This window comes from Macaca nemestrina, chromosome 12, assembly GCF_043159975.1.
Source record: "Macaca nemestrina isolate mMacNem1 chromosome 12, mMacNem.hap1, whole genome shotgun sequence".
Lineage (NCBI taxonomy): Eukaryota > Metazoa > Chordata > Mammalia > Primates > Cercopithecidae > Macaca > Macaca nemestrina.
This window is the reverse complement of record NC_092136.1, coordinates 48,210,559-48,235,998: the sequence shown is the minus strand read 5'-3', so window position 1 is coordinate 48,235,998 and position 25,440 is coordinate 48,210,559. Positions and strand designations below refer to the sequence as shown.

The 25,440-nt window shown below is 50.9% G+C and overlaps 1 protein-coding gene across 4 annotated transcripts in view; it reads right to left on the bottom strand.

Annotated features, from left to right (window-relative positions):
• The window catches only part of LOC105486961 (USH1 protein network component harmonin), a 50,074-nt gene that overhangs the window by 10,377 nt on the left and 14,257 nt on the right, over nt 1-25,440 (bottom strand). For 3 of the 4 annotated variants that reach the window (XM_011750154.3, XM_011750155.3, XM_011750156.3), the window contains exons 5-15: nt 22,519-22,627; nt 22,402-22,426; nt 22,145-22,202; nt 21,739-21,833; nt 19,867-19,951; nt 18,827-18,886; nt 18,619-18,675; nt 18,197-18,339; nt 16,784-16,849; nt 16,311-16,435; nt 12,853-12,923 (exon numbers count right to left, since the gene is read on the bottom strand). In XM_011750154.3, coding sequence (XP_011748456.2) covers nt 12,853-12,923; nt 16,311-16,435; nt 16,784-16,849; nt 18,197-18,339; nt 18,619-18,675; nt 18,827-18,886; nt 19,867-19,951; nt 21,739-21,833; nt 22,145-22,202; nt 22,402-22,426; nt 22,519-22,627 — 894 coding nt within the window. Of the gene's footprint in view, nt 1-183; nt 235-1,374; nt 1,495-4,873; nt 5,357-5,920; nt 6,038-7,354; nt 7,508-12,852; nt 12,924-16,310; nt 16,436-16,783; nt 16,850-18,196; nt 18,340-18,618; nt 18,676-18,826; nt 18,887-19,866; nt 19,952-21,738; nt 21,834-22,144; nt 22,203-22,401; nt 22,427-22,518; nt 22,628-25,440 lie in introns of all 4 variants that reach the window. The other variant, XM_071075018.1, reaches the window with a different exon arrangement.

Below are 25,440 nucleotides of genomic sequence, written 5' to 3'. Positions count from 1 at the left end.
GATATGAAATCCTCCCCAACCCCTGCACAGGAAATGGAGGACACAGCTCTGGCCTGATGCTTGGTGGCAGATGGGGCCACTGTGGACCTGACCAGGTACTCCCAGAGACAAAGAAGTGGCACAGAGTGGGAGGGATGCGGGGTGGTGGGGAGACCCCCAGACACACAGTGAGTATCAGTTTACTTGTCTGAATGCTGTCTGATAAACCACCATCCTCTTCAACATCTCCTGTGGCTGCCAGAGGAAAAAAAAAAAAGTTCCACACTGGATGTTACCAATAGGTCTTGTCTGCCCCCTGGTGCCAGGCCTCGGGCCTGCCAGCCTGGGGCTGCCCTGCCAATGTCCTCCCCGAGCAGACAGTCTGGCTTATGTTAAGGGCCTGCTCAATGCCCAAAGATGCTACCCAGTTGTCGTCAAGCAGACACCACCCCTTGACATTAGCCAGAGACCATGACATAGATGCATCCGCAGGCTGTCCCAGGAGCAAAAACTTAGCTCTCTGGGGAGCTGACGGGACAGCTAAGGCCCAAAATAAATATCTCAGCTGTCCTGCCTTGACATTTGGATAGAGTTTCCTTGAAAGGGAAGTTAAAATTTTGACATGACTATCTTCTCACTGTGCATGGGAGGCCAGCCAGTGGTCGGCACCTCTGGGAGGTGCACACGAATCCCAGCTCCCTTAGCTGTCAGTAACTGAGGCTGGTGGACATTTCCCACTTCCCCAGGACCACACCTCAGACTCCCAGTCCCAGTGAGAGGTAAGAAGTAAGTTGGAGAAGGGGAGTGAACCTGCTCTGGCCAGTTCTCCATCCAAGGGTGTTTCTTGCCAGGCCACAACAGGCCTTAGGGCAGGGGCCAGGGCACCTGGAATCTCTGTAGGTTTTGGCAAGATGGCAATGAGGGTAAGAGTGTGGGCTTTGGAGCATGAAAGGCATGAGGGTAAGTATTAAGTCCAGGCTCTGCCTGGGGCACCTGGTCCCCCTCTGGTAACCTCTCTAAATCTCCCTTTCCTCGAGTGTTAAACAGGATGACCACAGGAACCATCCCACAGTTCTGCTGTGAGAATTAATTGAGGCCATGCAGAGCCTGGCACATAGTAGGCTCTTCACAGGTCTTAGTGAATATTATTACTTTTAGACAGAGCTCCAGGCTGTTCCATCAAGTGGGAAACAGAAATTCCATTGGTCATGCCAACATCCACTTACACCCATGTGGCCTCAACTCTTGGCCAATAAGAAGGTTAAGAGATGGCATCTGTGATCTGCATTTTTGTCCCACCTCACTTGCCCTCCACTCCAGAGACAGCAGAGCCCAGGGGAGGTAGCCCTGGTCTGCTCCTCTAGAGACAACCTGGAGGGGACCCAAGGGGCTTACCAGAACTTCAGATTTCACAGCTGGCCTGTAGATGAAATTGGGCTCCTGGTGGACCATGACAGGTTTGGAGATGGTGGACACGCCAGGGCCTCGTGGAGGCTGTGGGCTTGGGCAAAATGTCTACAGGAGTTAGTTTAACAGGGACCCAGGTGAGGTCATGGTGGGGTGGCCAAGGCCAGCCATGCTACTTCTACACACATGCAAATCTACACCCATGCACATGCGAAGCCAGCCTGGTTCATTCAACCTGCTGGAGGTCCTGGGGCTGTGATCTTCGCAGAGAGATGAGAAGTCCATTGGCCACAGTGTGGGCTGAGACCACAGAAACTACTGAGTGGCTCTAAGAAATCAGATGCTTGAGCTAGAGCCTGGCTTGGGGTTGCCTGCAGCCAGTGTCACCCAGGAGACACACTTTCAGACCCCTCTCTCAGTGGTCATGGGTGCTATCCAGTGTCCCTTGTCTTTAAGGGCTGTCTCTTTGGCCACAGCTCCAGTCCCTGGACCACAGTGTGAAGCATCTGCTGTTCCTAGTGGGTAGGCACATAGTCTCTAGAGGCCATGGAGTAAGGACCAGTAAGAGTAGCATCCAGGGGAGCTGATGCAACCTGTCTGCTTGGCTCTAACCCACTTGATCTCCTTGGGCAATATGTATCAAATCAGTTCACAACCCTTCCCCAAGCCCTCCCAAGAGTCCCCATCCACTACTGAGCTCATTGGCCTGACCCCCAAGGCCTTTCATGAGCTTCTCTATCTTCCTTTTCAGCCTCATCTCTCACTCCTCACCACCCTCCTCACACTGCCTAGCTTTAACCTCAAAAAAATGCCAGGCTTTCTTGCCTTGAGGCCTTTACATGTGCTCTTTCCCTCTTCCGCTTTACCTCCCAGGTCTTAGGTTGGGCATCACTGCCTTCTGGAAGCCTCCCTTGAGCTTTCCTCTCCTCCACCCCTCTTCCTTATTATAGCACCTGTGCTTCCTCCATCTCCACCCTGATGGTGTGGCGGGTGCCTACTTTTCTTTGTTTCCCACCAGACTGTCTTGAGAAGGGAGACTGCAGCTGTCTATCTAGCAGGGGCTCCCAGTGCCCTGCATAGTGCCTTGGCATATAGTAGGTGCTCAATAAGCATGTGTTGAATGAATAAATGAATGATTAAATAGTATGGTGAGCACATGGAACAGTGCCTGTGGACAGATCTGGCCCTGAAAACCCCCCTATGGCAGGTGCTGATGTGGCAGGCACAAGTGTCAAGCCAACACAGGCGTTTGTTTCCATGACTTGGGGCCTGCTGGTGGCTGGGCCGACTGTGTGGGCGTGTGGTCACTCACACTTCCTGCTGCAGCACTGATGACACTTTGCCAGGGGCATGCAGGGAGGAAGAGGGTGGGTGGTACAAGGGTGAGAGGTGGGCCAGATGAAGCCAACCAAACAACAACCCCCTGGCCTTTGAGGCTGGGACAACCCTGGCTTTGATGTCGCTTACGACATTTACGGTCCAGTTCTTCAGAGGCTCCTTATGTTGGGGGCTTTTTGCCTTCCCTGGGCTCTGATCAGGAACTAACAGTGGGAACTTTGTGATGCCTTGAAGAATCTGAGAAATCTGAACTCCGTCTTGAATCTTGACCCTGACTCAAAGTTTTGCTGAGACTAACTGAGATTGCTAAGATCCCAGGTTTGTAGCTTCACCCAAATTTTCTTGTACTCTGGACTATCAATAACCATAGTTAATGTCTACTGAACATGCACGATGTGCCTGCCTCTCTTGCCATTCTTAACTTAGAATGTGTTCATATATTAACTTATTTGATTCGAATAGGTAGCTGCCGTTAACATTCCTATTTTTGGACAGGGATGCCCAGGCTCAGATAGATGAAGTAGCATGTGTTCAAAGTCATCTAGCTAGTAAGTGGCAGAGCCAGGATTCAAACCCAGGCAGTCCGACTCCCTGCTACTCCAACTTGCCATATTTATGTTCCCTGCACTTACAATGCCCTTGCCCCCATCCTCCACGTGTTGCCACCCCTCAAGGCTCAGCTCGTAAGCCCTCTACTCCACAGAGGTGTCTTCAACCTTCAGTTAGAATGAATCCCTCCCATAGCGCATGGCTTATGCATATTTTATAGCAGAAGCTTGCCTGGGCAGCAGCTCATCCTTCAGATGGCAAAGTCCTGGAAAGCACAGGCATGTCAATCTCCTCCATATCCTCTTCAGCACTGCTCCCCTTTTCCCCTCACAGAGAGAGGCCCCAGGCAGGTACTTAATCAATGTGGAATCAAATTTGTTGAGGAAAAGCCTGCTCATCTTGATGGAGGCCACTTACAGAGAAAAATGTGCAAGGCGAACTCAGCCCTAGAAACCAGCTCCTGGCTGGGCTCTGGGGGAAGATGTCCCCAGAACAGGCAGATTTCTTCCTATCGAAGCTGCAGGGCTCACAATCCCAACCAGAGGTCCGGAAAGGGTCCCTCTGAGAGTCTCCCGCTGGAAGCTGCAGCCTTGCTGGCATCTGGCACTTTCTTCACTCCCACCTTCCTTGTAAGCTCTCCTGAGTGCTCTGAGATACTTGTCCCATTCTCCATGCAGGAACTCAAATCCATGCAGGGACGGTTAATAAAAACCACTGGTCAGGTGCTATTGACTATGCCCTCCCTCAGCAACCCTGCTACCGTCAGCTGACATGAGATGCTTTTGCACTGACTTAAGCTTGGCCTCATGGCTACGGGAGCGGAATAATATTTTGCTTTTCCCTTCATGGGATCCAAGCTCCGTGTCTTCCTCAGAGATTGCATGTTTCAAAATAGTCTTTGGATTATGAATAATTAATAAGAAATATGTCTTTTTCAGAAAGACACTGTTCATCTTCCTAACATCCAAGAAAAACATTCCTATTCTTTTAATAGTAAATTATTTCTAGGAACTCTCTCTTCATTTTTTTCTATAGCGGGAAATTGGCCAGAAATTTCTGGGTGTTACACTTCAAGCAGTGCAGTTGGCCAGTACCGTAGAAAACGGCACTGGAGTGTCCTAACACTGCATTTGATGGTACAGCGTTACCCGTGCCCTGCTTCCTCCTCCCCTCCCTTTTCTCCTGCTAGATCAGGAGTCATTTCCCATATTCAAGGCTTTCTGGGATACTATCAGGAAATGATTGGATGTGACAGAGTGCTGGCTATTCATTAACATAGCCTTCCAAGTCCTGCATTGAAAGTTACCAGCCTACACTAGCAAAGAAGAGCCAAGAGAGAGCAATGAATATCAAATGGACACACTGTTGCTTACCCCAAAGGTCCCAGGCCATTCATCATACAATACAGCACTTCAAAATCAGTGGGAACCATATACATGCAGGATGTCCACACATGCACACGGAGGGGACATTCCTGGAAAATGGGGTGAGATGATGTTTCTTTCTGTCTCCACTCCCAGGAGCAGTGGAGGACATGGGAAACAGCAGTTCTCCCCACTCTTCCTACTTCCAAACATAGCATGCAGAACAGGGAAAGTACCTTTGGGGTGGGTGGGAAGCTCCGTTCAGGGACAGGGGAGTTGGTGGGCTTCCCACTGTGGTTCTTTGCCTCCCAGTCCTCCACTGGATTGCCTGTGTCCCCAGTGCGGAAGGGGTGGTTGCCCAGTGCTTCTTCCAGTGCCGAGGGCAGTGGGCGGGTGGGAGTGAGGTCTTGGGTGGGAATGGATGGAGGGGGAGGGATGGGAATGGGGGGTGGAGTGCGCTGCACCCATGGGGAAGATGAGGCACTCACATGGCCAGATGAGGGAAGGACAGGGGGCGCTGGGACCTTGTGGGGTGGGTTGGAGGGTGGAGGGTGGGGCATCACAGGCAAGGCAGAGGAAGTCTTGGGGGGATAGTAGAACATGTCCAAAGGGATGTCGTCCAGGTCAGTGGTGTGCAGGTGCAGTCCGCCTGCGAAGCGTCTCAAGGGTGGGGCCAGGGGAGACACAGAAGGCAGAGGAGGTGGGGGCCCTGTGGTCATCTGGGGGGATTGCAAGGAAGTTCTGTAATTGTGACTCTGATTAGTGCTCCACTTCGCAATACATCGAGCACTATGCTCTTCTACTCTGTTTCTCTTGCTACTGGAGACCCACTACCCTTAAACCAGAACAATGGGGTGCCAGTCCTCTGCCACCTGGATGCCCAGCTGAGCCCATACTAGGCTGCTGGTAGAGAGTACCCAAATGCAGGAGAGCCCCAAGTTATGCCATCTGTGGGTGTTAAGGTGTTCACATAGTTCATCCTCTAAACTGGACTGCCCTTGAGAGTGTAAGGGGGACTCTTAGTGATGATGCCAGGACAACAGGCCTAACTGGGACTATCTCAGATGAGCTGGGACTTAGTGTCACTCGGGAGTATACCCAGAAATACAGACATATCTCTCCTCCCCAAGAGGGGAGTGGGCTGATAGGGGTGGGCCTGGACAATGGATGGGCACCTGTGAGGCTAGTGGCATTTGCTAGTTGCCATCTCACCTCCCACTGTCCCCCAGTGAATCATTCTGAAGGCAGCAGGAGGGTCTGTGTGGAAAGAAGGGCTCTGTTACCTCTGAAATCTCATTATCAGCAGAGGAAATCTGCTCGAGGCGCGTTTGACAGAGCCTCTCCACCCAATATTGAATCTTTTCCGATTCTTCAAGGTCTTCCCGCTCTGTCTCAGACACCTGGGACCCAGGATCGGCGCAGAAAGGAGAGGACAAAGGGCACATTTGAATAACATGTGGACGGAAATAGCATGAAAGCACTCCTTTAAAAACTCCAGAGTACTGTGAGGTGCATCAGCTATCTAGAAAGAGACCTGGGCTTGTTCCAACTGGCCCTCAAGGAGGTGGCAAGGGAGAAGAAAGTGGCGGGGTGTCAAGTTCACTAAGCAGAACTTGTAGGCAAAATCAGAAAAGGGGCTTATGTATTGTGAGGGATTAGCTGGATCCCAGATCCCCATGAACCCTGAGGCTCTTATGATTTTCCCAGAATGGTGTTTTTTAGCCTCCCCCAGCACATTCCAAGAGTTTAACTTGACTCTTTTTTTTTCCTGCTCCATTCTGCCTTGCCCTCAGAAGCACAATCTTATTTTTAATTTTGTAGCTAATTTGTTCATAATGTCAGACCTAATGAATTTCACATTTTCCAGGACTTCTCTGGTTTTATAATCTAATCAAATTGGCATTCTGATTCATGGATGCGTTAAAGAGAAGCAGAAACAATGATACCTCCTACAGCCGGGGAGTTAAGGTTACCCATCTCACCTAGCATAGGAATTATTCATGGTGGAAGGTTGCTTTGGACATGTCTTCAGGGGAACAGCCTCAGATATATTCCCAGGATGATGAGGTCGAGCCTCAGACACACCCTATGTTGATGGGAGCAGCCTTAGACTCATAGCCTGATTAATTGGGAGATAGCCTCAGACCTACCACCTGCACAAAGGGGTTAGTCTCAGACCCATATTCTCAGAGCCAAGCTAAGTTGGGTGGGGGGGTCTGGTCTTACAATAACCTGGGAAGGGAGGCCAGAATGATTCAGATTTGTAGACAGGTCAGTGGAAGCATAACTTCAAAGCTATAAACAAGGCAGAAGGGTTAGCCTCAGACCATACTCTGAGTAGCCTCAGAGCCATACCTAAGATGGAGAGGCCTAGCCTTAGACTCTGGTGGGGTAAAGTGAAGAGGACAGACTCAAGCCTCTAAGCCAGGTGTATCAAGGGCTAACCTGAGACCTACCATCTGGTCAGAAAGGCTAGCCTCAGACTCACACCTCCCAAGCAAGGAGGCTGATTTCAACTCCTAAGCCAGGAGCTAACCTCAGATGGCCCTGAGCAGGTGGCACGATCTCTCTCTCCAGGCTGGGGAGCAGGGAAGGGCTCACTCCACCCTGGTATGCCATTTGGGGAGAACAACTCCAGCTGGTCCTCTGGGAGCACATGGGAAACGACCACATTGTGTCCTAGGGATGCTTGCCTGGCCTGCAGGCAGGACACGTACCTCCTGGGCCAGCCGGTTGATCTTTAGCTGCTTTTCCTTCTCCAGCATTTCCTCTTTCTCTTTGTAAAGCTTTTGCTCAAACTCCAGTTCTTTCTTATTCTTTCTCAAGTCCTGCAGGCTGTCATACTTGGCTTTCTTCTTATCTTTTCCTTTCTGAGTAGATGTGGCATTGTTTATATGACAAGGATTACAAATAGTGTCGACAGCACGGCACACAGGGCATCCAGTCCTCAGATAACACAGCCATCCCATGGTGAGCCCCTCCCCCAGCTCTGTCTCACCATACTGGACATCAGACCTCAGGTTTAGGACAGGAAGGCCACTGTTACCTACTGCAGAGTGGGAGACACATTCTCTTTACCAGCCAGAAAGACTGGCTTATTAGTTCACTAACTAACTGTGTGGCCTTGGCTAAGTTCCTTAACCTCTCTGGGCCTGATTTGCCTCATCTCCAAAATGGTAAAAATACCTCCCCCACAAGCTTGCCACCCAGTGCCAATGAAATAGCATCTATGAAAGAACTTTGTAAAAATTTTATATAAATAAAAATATAAAATAAAAATAAATAAGTGCTATATAAATAAAGGACATTGTGTTGATTTTCCAGTATCTGGCACATGCCTTCTGCATCATCTCATGTTCAGATTCACAGATGCATCCTGGGAGATTCCAGAGAAAATCTGGGAGGGCTGGCAAGCCTCATCTGTAGAGGTCCTGTCCTAAGCTAGAGGTGGTGGGAGTCACACTCAGACCTGGAGGCTCAGAGCCAGGGACATCAGATTTTACTCGCATGCTTAAACTCTGAACTGTTTCACCCTGGAAAGTCTAGACCCACAGTGTCCTCTGAACTGGGCCCCTTTACTGAGGGCTAGCTGGAAACTGCAGGACTGGGAGGCAGAGGACGGAGAGAATGGCTTAACTGCTTTATACTCACCATCAGGGTTCTAGAGGATTTGGGGAGGGACATGAAAGGCAAATAGACTCCTTATTTTTCCTGTAGGAATTAGACCCACCGAGCCTGCATTCCTGGCTGCTTCTCTCATGGGGTTGCAGGGAAGCCAGGGACTAAGGCAGGAAGAGAATGATCATTTAAGAACTGCCTATGTGCCAAGGGATTTACACCAATGATCTCCTATGTAGGTTTATCCTCATTCTTTGGTGAAGGAGCTGAGGCTCAGAGAGGTAAAGTCCCTTGTTCAATGTCAGACATCTTGTAAGTGATGGTGCCAGGATTTGGACCCGAGTCTTCGAGGCCCCAGTTTTTCTATGGTGCCCTGATGAGCTGGGGGCAAGGGAAACACGGCAGGAGGGAGGGTCAGCCCCCATCATGCACAGCGTGGAGGACACAGCGAACACTCAGGAGAGGGGCAGCAGAGACGGCCCACACCCTGGGCAATTTCTGGGGCAAAGAGGAAACCCCCTGTTCACTGAGCTCACTCACGCCCCCAACAAGCCTTCTGGGGATCTGCTCTTGAATTTCCTGAATCATCGTAGCCTCCAAGGCCAGGAATGAGGAACTGAGCTCCCTAGCAATGGACACACAACATTCATCCACAGCTGGAGGGACTTGGTGGGCCATTATGGACCTCTGAGGACTCTTCCTAGCTCCTCTTCTAAAGACACACACCTCCGTGCACTGCTAATGTGCTCTGGAAATGGTCACCTCTGGGACCCACCTCCAGAGCAGTGTATGAGCCTCTCGAGAAAATGGTTCTCACTGCTTCAGAGTGCTGTTTGGTTCCTTGCCTACCTTGTTCACTAGACTCAGTTGACAGATGAATCCCTGCCATCGTAGTAGAGATTCAGACAGCAATTTCCCGAGAGAAGACAGAAACATGGCCTAATGGTAGCTTGCTAGAGTAAGAGCCTGGCCTCCTCCAGGACCACCATGAGGAGAATGGCCATTCTGTTGCTTTTAAAAAGGAAAACTACCAGTGCTAAGATTATAGAGTCAGGGCTTCTGGGCGGGGTAGTAGTCAGTTTCTGTCTCATGCCCAAGAAAGTCACATCTGTACAGATGCAGAGGGCAGGTTGCCCCATGGCATTTCCCACTGATCTCAGACTAACCCCCCACAGGTTACTTAGGTGTGTGTGAATCTGCCTTCCCTGCCAGACGGTGGGCTCCTGCAAGTAGGGCTGGTCTGTATGAGTGACTTAAGCAATTCTGATGAAAGGGCTTAGTCAGAATCATGAATCCTTCAGGCCCCGGCATAAATTCTGTGGGACCAAAGGCCTGGGAATCTTGAGCCCTAGAGGGATTTACTGTCAAGGTGGAAATAGAAGACACTGAATTTTTATATTATTATTATTATTTTCTTGAAACAGGGTCCTGCTCTGTCACCCAGGCTGGAGTGCAGTGGTGCAACCTTGGCTCACTGCAGCCTCCACCTCCAGGGTTCAAGTGATTCTCCTGCCTCAGCCTCCCGAGTAGCTGGGATTACAGGCATGTGCCACCACACCCGGCTAATTTTTGAATTTTTAACAGAGACAGGGTTTCACCCTGTTGGCCAGGCTGGTCTTGAACTCCCAACCTCAGGTGATTCACCTGTCTCAGCCTCCCACAGTGCTGGGATTATAGGCATGAGCTGAATCTTTCTATTTTTTAATAAGGGGAATTTATGCACAGATGATCATGGCCATAGATGCCCACTTGCATTTCCTGGGGACTTGGCGTTCCAGCTGCTGGGAGACAAAGAGTCTGTCACGGCTCTAGAAAAAATGATGATGGGTTTTCAGAGCCAGGACGAGGGTCATGGTTCTGTTGTCCTTTCAGCTGTCAGCTACATCCATGGCCTGTCAGTTACATCCATGGCCTGTCAGTTACAACATTCCTTTTGGTCCAGACTGAGAGGGGAGGCAGATGGGGCGACTGTGCTATTGATTTTACCCAGAAGCAATTTTTCTTTTTTTTTGGAAGTGAAAATGAAAACCAAAATGCCAGCTGTTTCTGGAATAAGTAGATTAAGGAATAGGGGAAAGGCAGCCCTAATTCTTTATCAACAGCACTTTCAAGGACATGATTTCTGATGGGAGGTGGTATATGGGGAAGATTCTAGTTCTTTTATGTTTACATGTTATTAGTGTCTGAAAAAGATTTGACATATCTGTCTCCTTTATTTTTTTTGGGGGGGGTAAAATTCTATGTGTGCGTGTGGGGGTGTGTGTGTGTGTGTGTGTGTGTTTTGTCCTCTCTAGCTGAGTTCTAGTAGAGGCAGTATATAGAGAAGAATTAGAAATCTAACCCAATGAGTCATCCTAAGCCACCGAAGTCAGCCTGTCAAGTGAAACAGATAGTCTTATGAGACCAAGGCCTTTCTGAGACCAGGACAATGTGGGAAGGAATTCCCTGAGGAACTCTGTTCCAGGTTTATTCAGTGCTGTACAAATCATGATCTATTTTCCTAGATAGAGGCATTTACCTCTGTCAGGAAAAATATTACTGTTTGTTATTTTAATAGCAATGTGCTGGAGGAAGGGGGTAGATCTTCCTGGCACAGTTAATATTCCCATTTTACAGGCAGGAAGAAGTTATTTATCCTCAAGGTCACTCAGCTGCCAGAGCTCTGGTTTCTGGGGGACTGACATCTTGCCAGAAAGCGCTGGTCAAGTGATAACATCCAATTTAGCTCACCCAGATTTATGCTGTTGCCTGACTTCCAAATACCAAGTCATCTCGAATGTCCAATTACAGACGTTAACAGCAATGTTTTCACAATCAAATGTCAATGTGATTTAGAAAGACAAGGACAAGAAAGTTTTACAAGGCCTGGAGATATTGTAATAAGATTTAGAGAGAAAATTAAAGGTCCTAGAGATTGGAAAAATGCATTATCCTGGGCACATGCAGAGATATTCCTAGGAGAGGGCTGTGCTTGGAGTGGGTCTCTGTCCCGACCTGAGGCAGCAAATCTCCACCTCGTCAGGCAGGCTGCATCTGGCACAGCCGGTCTCATAACATGCACTAGGTACACCCACCCTGATAATTCGCTCTGTCTGACCCCAAGCTTCTGGCCTTGGTCTCTAGTTCTACTTGACAGAGAAACAAGGAGAAGCATCCTGCCCCTTTCCTGTGCCCATCAGGGCCGGCGCTGATGCACACAGTGCCAGATGGTACTTGGGTAGGTCTCACACCATGGATCCTTCCCCCGATGTTGCCTGTGCAATGGCGCCCTGCCATTTGATGTCAGCCTGACACAGAGATGCAGATGGGGTTAGCCTTCCAAGTGAACAGGCCAAGTCACACCATTTAGTGTTGACAGGACAAGGAATGTTTGGGAAAAGCCAAAACCCACAGCAAACTCAGCAGCACACCAGCATAGCACCCAACCCTGTCCTACCTTCCGGATGGTTGGGAATTTGCCATCGTAACGATAAAACCACCCAAAAGCTATAAGAACACAGATAACAAAATGATGAGACACAGTTCAGCTCAGCCAGAGCATCCATGGGCAGCAGATGGGAGCTGGGTTCCCAAGCAATGCATGGCTTTGTGAGATGAACAGCACTGGCCGATCCAACAGCAAAACTGCACGCTTTGTCCAACTCTGCTTACCTGGCCTCGCGTTGGTTGCAGAACAGGCCTAAGACCACCCGAGAAAAGCCCCAGTTCCCAGGCCCTGGGTCACTCTCAAATGCCTCTCCCCAGGACACTGGCTTCAGAAGTCAGGGCCAGAACATCAAAGAGAAAACCCCTTGTGGAAGGACGAGCTTTTCCAAATCACAGTCTTCACATACAAAGCCTTGTTGAAAGAGAACAAGGCCTTTTCTAACCCATGTCTGGTCCCTCCATACAAGAAATGGCTCAAGACAAAAGGGAGCCTGGGTGTCTGCCTAGAACTGTTGTTCGACACAACAAAACTGGCTTGTCTCATAGTGCAGGCCAAGTCCTCCACTTTCAACATTGAAAGAGAAGGCAGTGGCTGGGACAGCTCTGGGAAGGACAGCTCCAGCAGGAGTGAGCAGGAGATGTGCCCCCAGAAAACATATCCTCATCCAGGCCAGATAACCAGTGCACCAGGCCCCTTCCTTCCCTAGGCCACAGCTCCACAGAGTAATAACCCTAATCTGAAGCTCCCTGGGGCCAAGAGCGATGGCTGAATTACCCACCCCGGACCAGCCTGAGTGCTGGAACAGGATGCTGAAGACCCCCTGCTGGACCAGACACTACCTCCTTAGTTGCTGGATTTGGGAGTGGTCTAGGGGGTCCTGGGGGAGGGGCCAGAGCAGCAGAGGAGGAATTTGGCAATATCTAAATATTCGAGCCAGCAGTTCAGTGGTACCGGTGTGCGACAGCTGATCTACCACCCTCGGGGTTGAGTCCTGTCCTCTACGCTTTGTGTACAGTGCTTGGGCCAAGCTAGGGCTTGGAGGAGCTTTACAGACTCTAGTGGCCCCCATACATGCTGGTCCCCTGAAGCTGGGTGTCTGCACTGTGGTCAGGAGGAGGCGGGCAGGGCAAGCAGAGCAGCCAGGCCAGGGAGCAAAGCGGGGGCGCGAACCTGCTCTCCCTGCTCCTCCGTGCCTCCATCCGGGTCATCTGTGGGCTCGAGCTCAGGCTCCACTCCCTGATCTACCGGGGAAAAGAGGAGGAAGCTGGTGAACCAAAAGGGACTTGGGAGACCAAGAGGCTGGAGAAGCTTCTCAGGAGTGTGGAGACCTGTGATCAGCTTCCTCCAGGGGAGTTGTGAGGTCAGGGGCAGGGACAGAGTTCAGGAGCGCAGAGCAAAGGTTTTTTGCTCTGAGCTGGTGTATACAGTGCTTTCAACCTTAGTAGCTTTAGTTTATCTGTCTGTACAAAGGGCTAACAGCAGGAAACTCAGATCTGAGGGCAGCGTGAGAACCATTTTGTAGGATGTTGGGCTGAAGGCTGGGAAGTGCAGCGAGGAGGATGGGAATATCTGAGAATCGCACACATTTGAGGGCAAGGGGCTGCAATGGGAGAAAGACCCTCCTGCCTTCTGCTTATCACCCTTGCCTTGGAGCTCTGGGTCCCCAGGGGATGTCTGAACAGTGTGGGCAGCAGATGGAGGCTGAAGGTCCTGAGGAGGTGGGGACATCCCAAAAGGTAAAAGGGGCACCTGCAGTTAGGAAGACCTGAATTTTGACATAATGTGGAGAGAAGAGCAGACCCTCCATTCCAGTGTTTCCAGCTTGGACTCTGGCCTCCCTAGGACTCTGGAAGGTAGTGTACCAGTTTGCTTGTGAGCTGCTTTTTAATATTTTAAAAGCTTAACAGAACTTGCCCATTGGTCTATGCAAAGGCTGTTAAGTTCTTTGGCTCTTGGCTCAAATTACATTTACCCAACAGTGGAACCCTGATGCTCCCTTACTAACAAGGGCTACTTAATAAAACAATGGAACACAAATGATTATTTAATAGTTTGTTAGGAAAATAACCTCAACTTCCAAATCATGGGGTCTCTTGTGGTGGAGGTGAGGGAGATAGTTGATGGGGCCTTGGGTAGGGAGAGAAGGTTGGAGATCTCTTAAACATCTCCCTCTTTCAAGAATCCCTCAGCTACTGGATCCTTAGCCAAGGCTGCCCCCTCAAGTCCCATGTAACCACCTATTGCCTAAGCTAAGGGAAGGTCTGTTAGGAGCCTCCGTGGTGGTGTCCCAGCCTTCAGGGCTTGGCAAAATGTTGGGGGTCTGCTGGATCAGCCATGAGTAGGTGGGCTGCAGCAATTTTAAGAGCCCCCTGGGGCAGGTTGGGGGGCAGTCAGTCCCAGGCACATCATTAGGATGAGTGACTTCATTTTCTAGGTAAGGGATGCCCCATGTTCTTTTATTTTAAAAAACTGTAGGGCCCGGGGTCAGGCGGGGTGGCTCTTGCCTGTAATTCCAGCACTTTGGGAGGCGGAGATGGGCAGATCACCTGAGGTCAGGAGTTCAAGACCAGCCTGACCAACATGGTGAAACCCCCTCTCTACTAAAAATACAAAATTAGCCGGACATGGTGGCGCATGCCTGTAGTCCCAGCTACTTGGGAGGCTGAGGCAGGAGAATTGCTTGAACCTGGGAAGCAGAGGTTGCGGTGAGCTGAGATCATGCCATTGTACTCCAGCCTGGGCAACAAGAGCGAAACTCCGTCTCAAGAAAAAAAAAAAAAAAAAAAAAAAAAAAAGCAGGGCCCACCCCTTGCAGGCATGGAAACCTGAGGCAGGTATAACCCATTGCAAACTGGGTCCCTGAGTTGAAGGGTGGTTGGGTAGGAGCTGGCTGGGGCCCAGGCCTGCTAGACCATGCTAGCCCCTGGGGAACAGGGAGTGAGGCAGCAGGTGAGCTGGTTCAGGGACCTCACTGCATTTCCTGCCTTAGGTCCAAATGAGAATTAAATTGCTGGCGCATACGGAGACAGATAGAGGCAGCAGCTGTCCCAGCTCAGCAGGCCGGCGGGGGTCATCCATCCTGTGCTTTGTGGAGCTGCCTAGGATTACATTTACCTTGAGCAAATGCAAAATTCTTCGTCTTTTTATTCAAGGAGCTTGATTTGGTTAAAAAGCACTAAATAAAAAACCAGCTAGTGAAAGGGTTTTTATTTTCTTTTGTTCCTAAGAGGGTGTGTTTGCTGTGAAGCTGAGGCCCAGTTTCTTGGAAGGTACCAAATTGACTAGGATTACTTCCATGAGAAGCAATTAAAATCGATTTCTCTCCTGAAGCTCCTGTTTCACTCATAAGAGCAAATTAGCTGCCCGACTAAAACAGGGATCGTTCATTGGGAGCTTAGCTCTGGCTACATCCTCAACCGATACTGAATGTCATGGGGGAGGCCGATGAGAGGGTGCTTTGTCCTTCGGAGAGGACCAGGAGATGACACTGCCCTGCTGCCAGGAAGAAATGTGTTGGGAGCTGCTTGCCTGTACCAGGGAGGGGTGAAAAGGAACCATCCAGATACCCTGCACCTCTTCCTTGGTGCAAATGGCCTGTGTTGGCAGGTTGACATTCCCATAGGTCTCAGATGTGACCCAGAGTTGGGGACAGAGCTGTTGAGACCCCATCACAGCATGCCAAATGACTGCCCCACAGCAGAGATGGGGAACCTGGGCTCTTGAGTCCAGATTCGCCCCTAGCTGGAGGTTCCCAGGTCAACTGAGCACAATCAGCTGGAGTAAGACCTGTCCTGTGTCAACTATAAGTCAAAACAGCTGGAAGGCAGGAGTAAGGACCCAACCAGCAATCCTGGACTTGTGGTTGTCATGACCTCCGTTTTCCTCTGGCAGTGTGGGCTGCCTCTTAAAGAGGCATCTGGAAACGGGGGTTGAGAAGGTGGTCAGGGAGCAGGTGGTAGAGGCCTAGACTGAAACTGGAGGTGAGGATGTGGGACAGATGAAGAGAGGAGATGGTAAGGTGAATATGAGCTGAGGCTCCAGAATAGCACAGCCGCAGCCCACAGCTGGGTGTCTGGAAGAAGCTTCCTAGTCCTGTTTCTGCCTCCATCCTTGGAGTGGCGTGACAGTGGTCCACGTACAGGGATATAGGGGCTGGAGATACTTAGTAAGCTTCTCCCACAGTTATGAATCAACCTTGGGCCATCAGAGCCCTTCTCTGATGTGAGCTCCTTCCTCTCTTTTTTGCTGCTGGCTTCACCCCAGTCCCTGTTCAGAGCAAAGTAGGAGGAGGACCCGACACCCAAAACACTAGGACGGTAATCCCATGAGCTAGCCCACTTTTGCCATGGCCCTTATTCCCTCTTCAGCAGCCTGACAGCCTGCCCGCATCAGTGTTGTGTGGGACCTGGGAGCTGGGTATGTGGAGCTGGCCTGTGAACAAGCGGAGCAGACAGATCCCTCCTACCTTGATGCTGGGGCAGATGGTCTCTGACCCACAGCTGCCCCTCCATAAAGGAACCGCAGCCCAGAGCACCAAGGGCTATCCACCTGGGGGTGGTGGTGAGGGGAGGGAGGGCCAGCATTTCTGTCTAGTCCCCTTAGCCTCTCCCCCGGCTCATGAAACTTACACTTTGGCTTGCGAAGGGGTACTGGGTGCACCTCAGCAGTGATGGTTTTAGGCAAGAGTAGCTGTTCCTTTGAGCCCCAGTCTTCTTCCCATTGCTTCTTAAACTTCTCTTCCTCCTCCACAATCCTGAAATGAGACCCCCATGCCTGTTACTGGAGTCAGAACCTTCATAGGCCCATCTCTTGCATTTCGGAGAGCCCCAACGAGCCCAGGGGAAGCCCTTGGTTCTAGCTGTGGTGAATCAAGCAAAGTCCCGGAGCTTGTATTCTAAATTGAGTGTGAACCCCACCTTGGCAATTATATGAGACTATGTTCCAGTTACTATAATATGACAGGTTTTACTACAAATAAAGGAGGACCCACCAGGGGATAGAGAACCAGGTAAACTGGTTCTCGAGGCAGCCTCTGGCTGACCACACTCCCCCGAGCATACTAATGTTCATGCACAGACACGCATGGGGCAGAGGTACTCACTGTTCCATCTCCTTCCGGTATCTCTCATTTTCCTCTGCTGCCTTCTGGGCAATTTCTTTTCTCCTTCTGAAACACAAATGCAGACTGGCATGTTTGGCCCTATGCAAGAGAAATGAACTCTTCCTTACTGTGAATTCTTGCTTTGAGAAAACTTCGAAATGATTTTTCTCCAGGCTTCCTTCCTAGGAGGCCTGGACAAGCTTTGGTTTTGGGGGACGTTATCTAACAAAGTCTAGGCCCCGTGCTCTTGTATGGTTTTGTCTGGCATGGCTGAGCAGAGATGCTGGGCTGTGGGAGCAGGGAAGCAGATCCACGTGAAGGCCACACTTTATGCTCCCTCCTCCAAATACTTAGGTAAGGTGACCGATGACAGGCGGGGCCTGGACTGACCCCAGGAGCAAAGCAGGGGCTCCTAGCCAGGCGGAATACTCCCAGCTAACTCTGTGATGGTGGAGATGGGGACAGCCTTTCCTCTTTCCTTTTCAAAATACATTGATTGATTGAGACAAAGTCTCACTTTGCACCCAGGAGTTCAGTGGTGCGATCTCGGCTCACTGCAACCTCTGCCTCCCAGGTTCAAGTGATGCTCGTGCCTCAGCCTCCTGAGAAGCTGGGATTACAGTCGCATGCCACCATGTCCAGCTAATTTTTTTGTATTTTTAGTAGAGACACGATTTCACCATGTTGGCCAGGCTGGTCTCGAACTCCTGACCTCGAATGATCTGCCGGCCTTGACCTCCCAAAGTGCTGGGATTACAGGGTGTGAGCCACCACGTCTAGCCATGAAATACTTTTAAATGCCTAGAATGTATTTGGGTTTGGATCTTGACAGTAGTTTTTGATTTATGAATTGCTCACCCCATTTATTCTCTTAGGTCATCATTTCAATCGTCCTGGACAGGGACGAGCTTTATCACTATAGGCAGGGCAGCCCTGTGGGGACTTGCCAGATTGCCTGGGGGTGATCCCAGCTTGGCCACGTGTGACTTTGGACACAAGTGGCTTCACCTCTCTAAGTGTCAGTCTCCACACCTGTAAAATGGGGTTAATACTCTCTACCTCTACCTCCCAGGGCTATTGTAGGAATTAAGAAACATAAACAAGGCCCTAATACAACGCCAGCCTTATAGAGGTACTTGACAAATGTTAGCTAGTAGCTAATCCTAGCTAGCTAGAGCCTACTGCTAGTAGGATGCTTATTTTCCACATTCTTGGAATCTTGGAAGTCAGGGGTCTCTGCTCAGCAAGGAGGAAGGGGCCAAGGATGGATACACTGACCCACCACCAAACTCATCTGGTCTGAGGACTGGCCTCCAGGGAGGAGGAGGAAATTAGCTGGGGACACAGCAGGCAGGACACAAGCTAGGTGGGGTTGTATGGTGGGGCAGGGCACCCAGGGCTGGCTGCACTCACTGCCGCTCCATCTCCTGCTGCTCCTGGAGGATCTTGTTGGACTCCATCGCCAGCCGCTTCTGCATGAGGAGCTCCTGCCGCTGCAGCTCACGCTGCCGCGCCTCTGCCAGCCGCTCCCGGTCTGTCATGAACAGCTCCCGGCCCTCGTGGGAGAAAAGAGGCCCCTTGCTCAGCCCCTGGGGATCCCCTGCCACACCCTTGGGGGCCGAGATGCAGGTGGTCTTCTCAGCACCATCAGGCACAGTGGCTCCTGCAATCCCTGACCCAAACTTGTTGCTGGGCAGAAGTCCTCTCCCTCCGTCTGCTCTGTCAGAGCTTCAGGGAAGGAGACCTGCCGCCCTGGGAGTGTGTGGCAGAGATCAAAGGTCAGAGGGGCTGGGGATGAGGGTCAAGGGGCTCCCACCAGCTCGTTCTGGACTTACAGCGCCAGCTACGATGGAGATGGTCAGGCTGCGGCTACTCTTCAGCACGTTCACAGCCTGTGGGGACAGAAGGACAGTGGATCGAGGCCTGACAGACCAGAGCAGTCCAGGCAGAGAGCACAGAAGGCCCCAGGCTTCAGGGTGGTGGGGGTGAGAAGTGGGGTGTGGAGATGACAAAGGCCAGCAGGTGAAGACCCCTACATCTCACCTCCTTGTGGTCCAGGTTAGAGAAGTCGATGCCATTCACTTCGACAATCTGGTCCCCTGTCTGGTGGGGAAGTGGAAAAAGATGAGTGTGTTTACGCTATCTGTACACTCGTTCATCTGCAGGACGGGCGCCCCCAGGGGTTCTGGGTCAGATGCTGGGTCTTCAAGTGGCTGTACCTCAGTTCCTCCTGATGAATGGAGCAGTTGGAAAGCTCTGGTGGAGCTCTGGGAGGGCTTAAAGCTGACCCTGGCACTCCCCTACTTCATAACTACCTTATCAACTATCAAATATTATACCATTACATGTTCTTTTTTTGGCTAAATTTGATGACACTTGCTTTAGAAATCACAGTTTGTAGATGCGGAAACTTTTGAGCTTCTCATTTAGCAGAGGCTGTGTTGAATCATCATAACAGAATAGCTAACATTCACTGATCACTTACAGTGTGCTTGGCACAGTTCTAGTATACATATTAACTACTTTAACCCACACAACAACCTTGGAAGAAAGGCTTTATTATCCCCATCTTATAGGTAAGGAAACTGAAGCACAGAGACATGAAGTAACTTGTCCAAAGAAGAGGTTAAGGGTTCCTGCTTTGGGATGAGACCACCTAGGTTTGAATTCCAGTCCTACCATGCTAGGTACACGATTTCAGAAAAATCATATACTTTCTCTGGGTCTCAGTTTCCTCATATGTAAAGTGGGGATAATGGTGGCACTTAATCCTCAGCGTTCTTGTGAAGTGTAAAGGGTGTGGAACAATGTCCGATGCAAGTGGACCCTGAAGGTCCGCTCTTTGATTATCATTATGACATTCCCAAGCTCACGACCAACAACCATCAGAGCTATGGAAGGCTGCAGAAGGGTCAAATGTCCCCACTCTGTGAAGCCTTCTCTGCAGGGTGGGTAGGGCTCCTCCTGATCAGTGACCGCCGAAAGAGGGCCATGTGGAAAGGCACCTGCCCCTGTCACCGCGGGATCACAGTCTGACCCAGTTTCCAGAGGGCCTCCACTGGGGCCGGCCCAGCGTCACTCACCTCCAATCCCACCTCAGCAGACAGGGAGCCAGGTTTCACGTGGCTGATGAAGATGCCAGGCTTCTGGATGGGGCCGCTGGAAATGCTGTGGGAGGTGGGAAATGTGTGCTTAGGATACAGGTCACTCATGAACTCAGGACTGAAGGCCCTCGGCTGCCTACCTCTTCAGCCTCTGTCTCCCCGTCCAGCCTGATTTCTACTGCTACCCTGGGCAACAGCCACAGAAAACTCCTTGTAATTCTTCCTACCCAATCTCTCACCTAATATACCTCATATGTTGTTTCTTTTTTCTTTCTAACGCTTTCCTGTCCATTCCTTAAGAACCAAATGCTATCCCTTCTATAAGGTTTTCAGCAGATCCTCTTTTTTAAAAAATTTATTTTTTAGAGACAGGGTCTTGCTCTGTCACCCAGGTTGGAGTGCAGTGGTGTGATCATAGCTCTCCACAGCCTCCAACTCCTGGGCTCAAGCAATCCTCCCACCTCAACCTCTTGACTAGCTACGACTACAGGTGCACACCACCATGCCTGGCTCAGATCCCTTATTCTATCCCAAGACCAAGCTATTTGCTCGGTTCTCAGTGCTCCTATGACATTTACGACAGGAATGGCACATGTACTGTTATTATTCCTTCCTAGATTGGTGGCAGAAATCACTCACTGATCACAGCACTCTTTCCCTCAAGCCTGGATATAGCTTTAGAATCCTTTTCAAAGCAGCACTCCAGGGAGCTCCTACTAATTGATTAGAGATGGCACCTATTTGCCATCCCGGACACAGAATGTAGTTCCATTTGAGTCCCTATCACCCTATATTATAACTGTTTATGTGGTTGGCTTCTAGATTAGGCTCTTGTCTCCCAGAAGGGAGGGACTCTTTATCACTTATGCTTGGCACAAAACATGGAATAAATGTGAATGAAGGGAAAGAAGAGGAATAACTCAAATCATAACAGCTAGTATTTACCAACTGCTTACTGTTTAGCAGGTACTAAGCTTGGTACTTTACTTTCTCCACAATCACCCTGTGATGTGGGAATTATTATCATCAATTTATAGAGGGAGAAACTGAGGCTCCAAGTGGTTAAGTAACTGGCCCAAGGTTCCAGAGCTCTTAAGTAGGAAAGCAGGGCTGGAACTGGGATCTGAGTAACGGTGGAACCTGCACGCTTGAGCCCCGTGTGGCCCAGTATCTGTTTGGATTCCCCGTCTGCCTCTTAACGAAGCCGACAAGGTAATAAGTGATAAGAGAACTGTGACAGAGATGACCAGCTGAACAGGCTCCTTTTGCAGTGACTCAAGGACCTACAAGGTAACATGGTTCTGCCTCTAGGCCTCAATTTCTTCATCCGTAAACTGGGATCTATTAGAGATGCCCCTCGGGCCCTACAGGCCTGTCGTGAAATTCAGAGGGGAAATCAGGCACCAGGAAGTGTCATCACCAAGGCTGGGCGCGGTGCTTCATGCCTCTAATCCCAGCACTCCGGGAGGCTGAGGTGGGAGGATCATTTGAGCCCAGGAATTTGAGACCAGCCTTGGCAACATAACAAAACTCCTTCTCTACAAAAAAATTAAAAGTTAGCTGGGTGTCATGGTGTGTTTCTGTAGACCCAGCTACTCAGGAGGCTGAGGTGGGAGGATTGCTTGAGCTGGGGAGGTCGAGGCTACAGTGAGCTATGATCACACCATTGCACTCCAGCCCAGGTGACAGAGCCAGACCCTGTCTCTAACAAAAAAATACCATCACCCATGGACAAGTCACACCCCTGGTGGGCAAGGTTTCCTCAGAAGCAGCAGTGAGGAAGGGGAGGGTAATAGGGGTCTGCTGGGGTGCACTGGCCACGAATGACCCCGGGGCATGCCCACCACCCACCTGCAGCCAAGGCCCCGGGAGCCCACCAGGCTGATGAAGACCTTCTTCTCCTTGTTTTCCCGATTTCCAGGGGAGCCCAGGCTGCCTCGCCCCCCCTGAAAGGGAGATAGAAGCAGAATCTCTGAGTGTCCACATGCGTGCAAGTGGCCTCTTGAGCTCGTGGGACCTGCGGGGCGAGCACTGCTGAACTCACACCAGCCAGATCATCATTCTGTCCCTGGGGATGTGTCTGCACCAGCCTGGCCTGGCTGAGGGCCACTGCCCCACAGCAGTGTGCTGGCTGCCCTGGGGGCCTGTGTGAAGTCCCTGAGAGTGCATCTCTAGAGCAAGCCCTCCCTTTAGGACTGGCCGCCCATCCTTGAAGATGACCCCACCCAAACCCCATCACAGGAGGTCTGGCCCTTACCCCAGATTCTGACACAAACTGATCCACATACTGCCACTTGAGGGGCTCATCAGGAGAGCTGATGGGAAGGGAAAATAGATGGAAGGGTGGTTAGCGAGAGACGTTTGAGGAACCAGGCCCCAAATCCCACCATGTCTACAACCTCCAGCCTCCACTGGCCCAGGAGCAGGGCTGGCATGGTGAGTGCTGGACCCCAGGGCTGTACCAGGACCCGGGCCCACAGGGAAGAGTCGGCCTGCAGAGGAGGGGCCTCTCACCTCTTCACGGGGATCAGGCCAATGTCTGTGGGAGAAAGGCACAGGGGTTAGGACAGCTCCTCCACCCTCCCTCCCTCCCACCATCATAGAGGCCTGTCCTGCTCTAGTCTCACTCACGTCTCACTTTGATGGACACAGTTTTCTTGGTTCGGATGAGGTTGATGACCTCCTCATGGGTACAGGAGGAGATGGAATATCCATTGATCCGGACGATCTCGTCCCCTACCTTGACCACAGAGAGAGGCAGGGAGCACTGGCTGGAGGGAGCATCAGGCAGTGGGGCAGACTCACCACCAGATGCTCCCAGACTGCTATCCGGAAAAGGGAAGGGTGGCCATGCCATCCCCTGGAATAAGCCTTGATCTCAACCAACCCACCCTCCATCAGCCTGGGGGATCCCAGGTTCAGGTGGCATGTCCAAGCAGTCTTGCCGCCCCATTTTGCAGATGGAGAGACCAAGACAGAGGTGAGGGGCACAGCAGGTGTGCAGCAGAGCTGGGAGAAGATCTCAGAACTCTCTGCACCCTCACCCTGGTGCCCCTTTCACTCCACTGGGGCACCATCAGATTCTGGATTCTATGCAAAGGGTGACCTTTCACTCAGCTTTAAGCTGTTCTTACCGGGACTTTGTCCCAACCCGCCCCTAGGAAGTTGGCTCCCTTTTTCTGCTAATTGCTACAACACTGTAAGTGAGTCAGGGTGGGGACCTTCTGTGACTCCTGACCCAAGCTCACATCACCGACACACACACACGATTTTTTTTTCCCCACCATATGGAAACTTGATGAACATTTTAACTCTGCCGTGGCCCTGACCTCTCAATTCCTATTTTGGGAGCAAGCAAAGAACAGTGGATGAGCACAGGGCTTTGGCATCAGATGTGCTGGGTTCAAATCCCTTCTTTTATTATTATTAGCTATGTGACCTTGAGCAAGTCTCTTGAACTCTCTGAACCTGTTTTCCTCGTCTGTAAAATGAGGAATACCAAGGTTGCTGTGAGAATTAAGTGAACTTGTGCATGTAAAGCCAGCTAGTGCCTGGCACACAGTAAGCACTCAATACATGAGTGTTATTGTTATCATGAGTTAGTCCTGATCCCTGAATACTCAGCTCAGATCTCTCTTCTCAGGGCTTAGGCCACAGCGGATTGTGAGATAGGGACTCGGCCCTGGGCAGCCAGCCCTGGATACAGCGCTGTGGTGAGGTTGCCCCCTGCTGGACACTGCTGGCTCCTCCAGGCACCCTGGCCCTGGGGATCAATTCTGGAGCTCCTCATTTAATAACCACAGAGCAGGAGGGACTCTCAGATGTCAGCTGAAACTGAGGCCCAAGGAAGTGAGGTTTTGTCCAAGGTCACACAGCCAGTAGCTGCAAAACAGAGACTGGCTCCTGGAGAGGTTCCTGTCTGAGGCCAGTGCAGGTCAGCTGGGGGCTTAACTCAAAACACACATGCTCACCCTTTGGAGACTTGCTGGCATACGTGAGGGACGAAAGCTGGACTCCCTGTGGACCGAGATAGGTAGGGGCTGGGTGGACATACAGCCTCCGAGGGGTCCTCTAGGGTAACTCCTGCCTTCTACAGCACTCCCACAGAGTCACTTTCTCACTGTTCCAAGGAACGCTTCCTTCCCACTCTGGGACACAGACCCCAGTCTTCTCAGGGACCTGACAGGAGTGGCCAAGGGCTCAAAATGGCACCAGAGTGGGGGCACACTAAAGAACCCTCTAGGTTTCTGGGAACATCTAATTCAAGGACAGTGGCCAGACTAACTCCTTCCACCTATTTTTCACGATAACCCTGCAGGTCAGGAATTTGTATCTCTGTTAATCAGATGAGAAAACGGAGACTCAGAGAGGTAAAGTGACTTGCTCAAGGTTACCCCACTAGTAAACAGTGTCGTGGGGTTTGAAGTCAGGTCTCCCTGATAGACAAGTGGTGTTTCCTAGGTGTCTGGAAGCAGAAAAGACGGGCACCCGGCCAAGCCTGGCTGCAATTCCCTGCATCCTGCCCTCTCTGGATCCTTGCCACCTGTCAGAGCCCTCAAGTCCCACACAAAGGCAGGCATTACACTGTCCATGTTATGACAGGGACAACCAAGGCACACAGAATAATTTTCTAGGCCTGGAATATACAGCAAGTTGTATGGTACACGCTGCCCTGTGCAAGGCAGAGGACGTAGGTCAAGTTAGGATATTCTTGAAAAAACAAAAAACAAAAAAAACCTTCAAGTATCTCCAGCAGGGGATAAGGGCAGAGGGGTGGATCCCCAGGACTAGGTCCTGTGGGAGGGTCCAAGTCCACCACTGGGGACCCAGCCTCACGGGTCAAATCAGCACAGGTCTTTAGCCCAGCCAGGCTGTATCTGAACCTGCCCTCCCCTGCCTTCCAGCATCTTCTCCCAGCTGCCCTCAGGCATGAGATCTCCTCAGAAACATGAACCCCAGACAGGTCAATGGATGCAGCCATTTTTCCCCAAGCTCCTCTGAGTGAAGTTCCCTGTCTTATTCCTAAAGGGAATTTGCCCAGAACCTCAGTCGGAATGATTCCCACACAGCCCCTGGCTCAGGTTGCAGGATCAACTTTCCTTCCCCTCTTGCCGTGTGTGAAACCCTGTAAAGGGCCCTTTGTGCAAGGGCCACGATGATACAATGATCTGAGGGACAGCAGCACAAAGGAGAGATGAACCCGTCAGCTAGAGAAAGGGCCGATAATTCATAAGCCTGAGAAAGATCCAGGAAGGTAAAACTCTAGGTCTCATTAAAATACCCCAACGCCCCCAGTCATCGAGGCAGCATTGAGAACTGCTTGTCCTAGGAGAGCTCGCCCTGGAAAAAAGGCGGCCTCAGCTGACGCCAAGAGAGGAGCTCATTATGTGTTTTCTCTGGCTGGGTTTCTGAGCTGGAAAATGTGTCGCAGAGGAAAGAAATAATGAAGGGGCTGAAATTTCAGACACCACCAGCGAGCCGTGAGACAGGGATTTAGAACAAAGCAGTGTCTGTCAGCTCCCTGTTTCCACCCCCTACGCCCCAGTGTCTTGT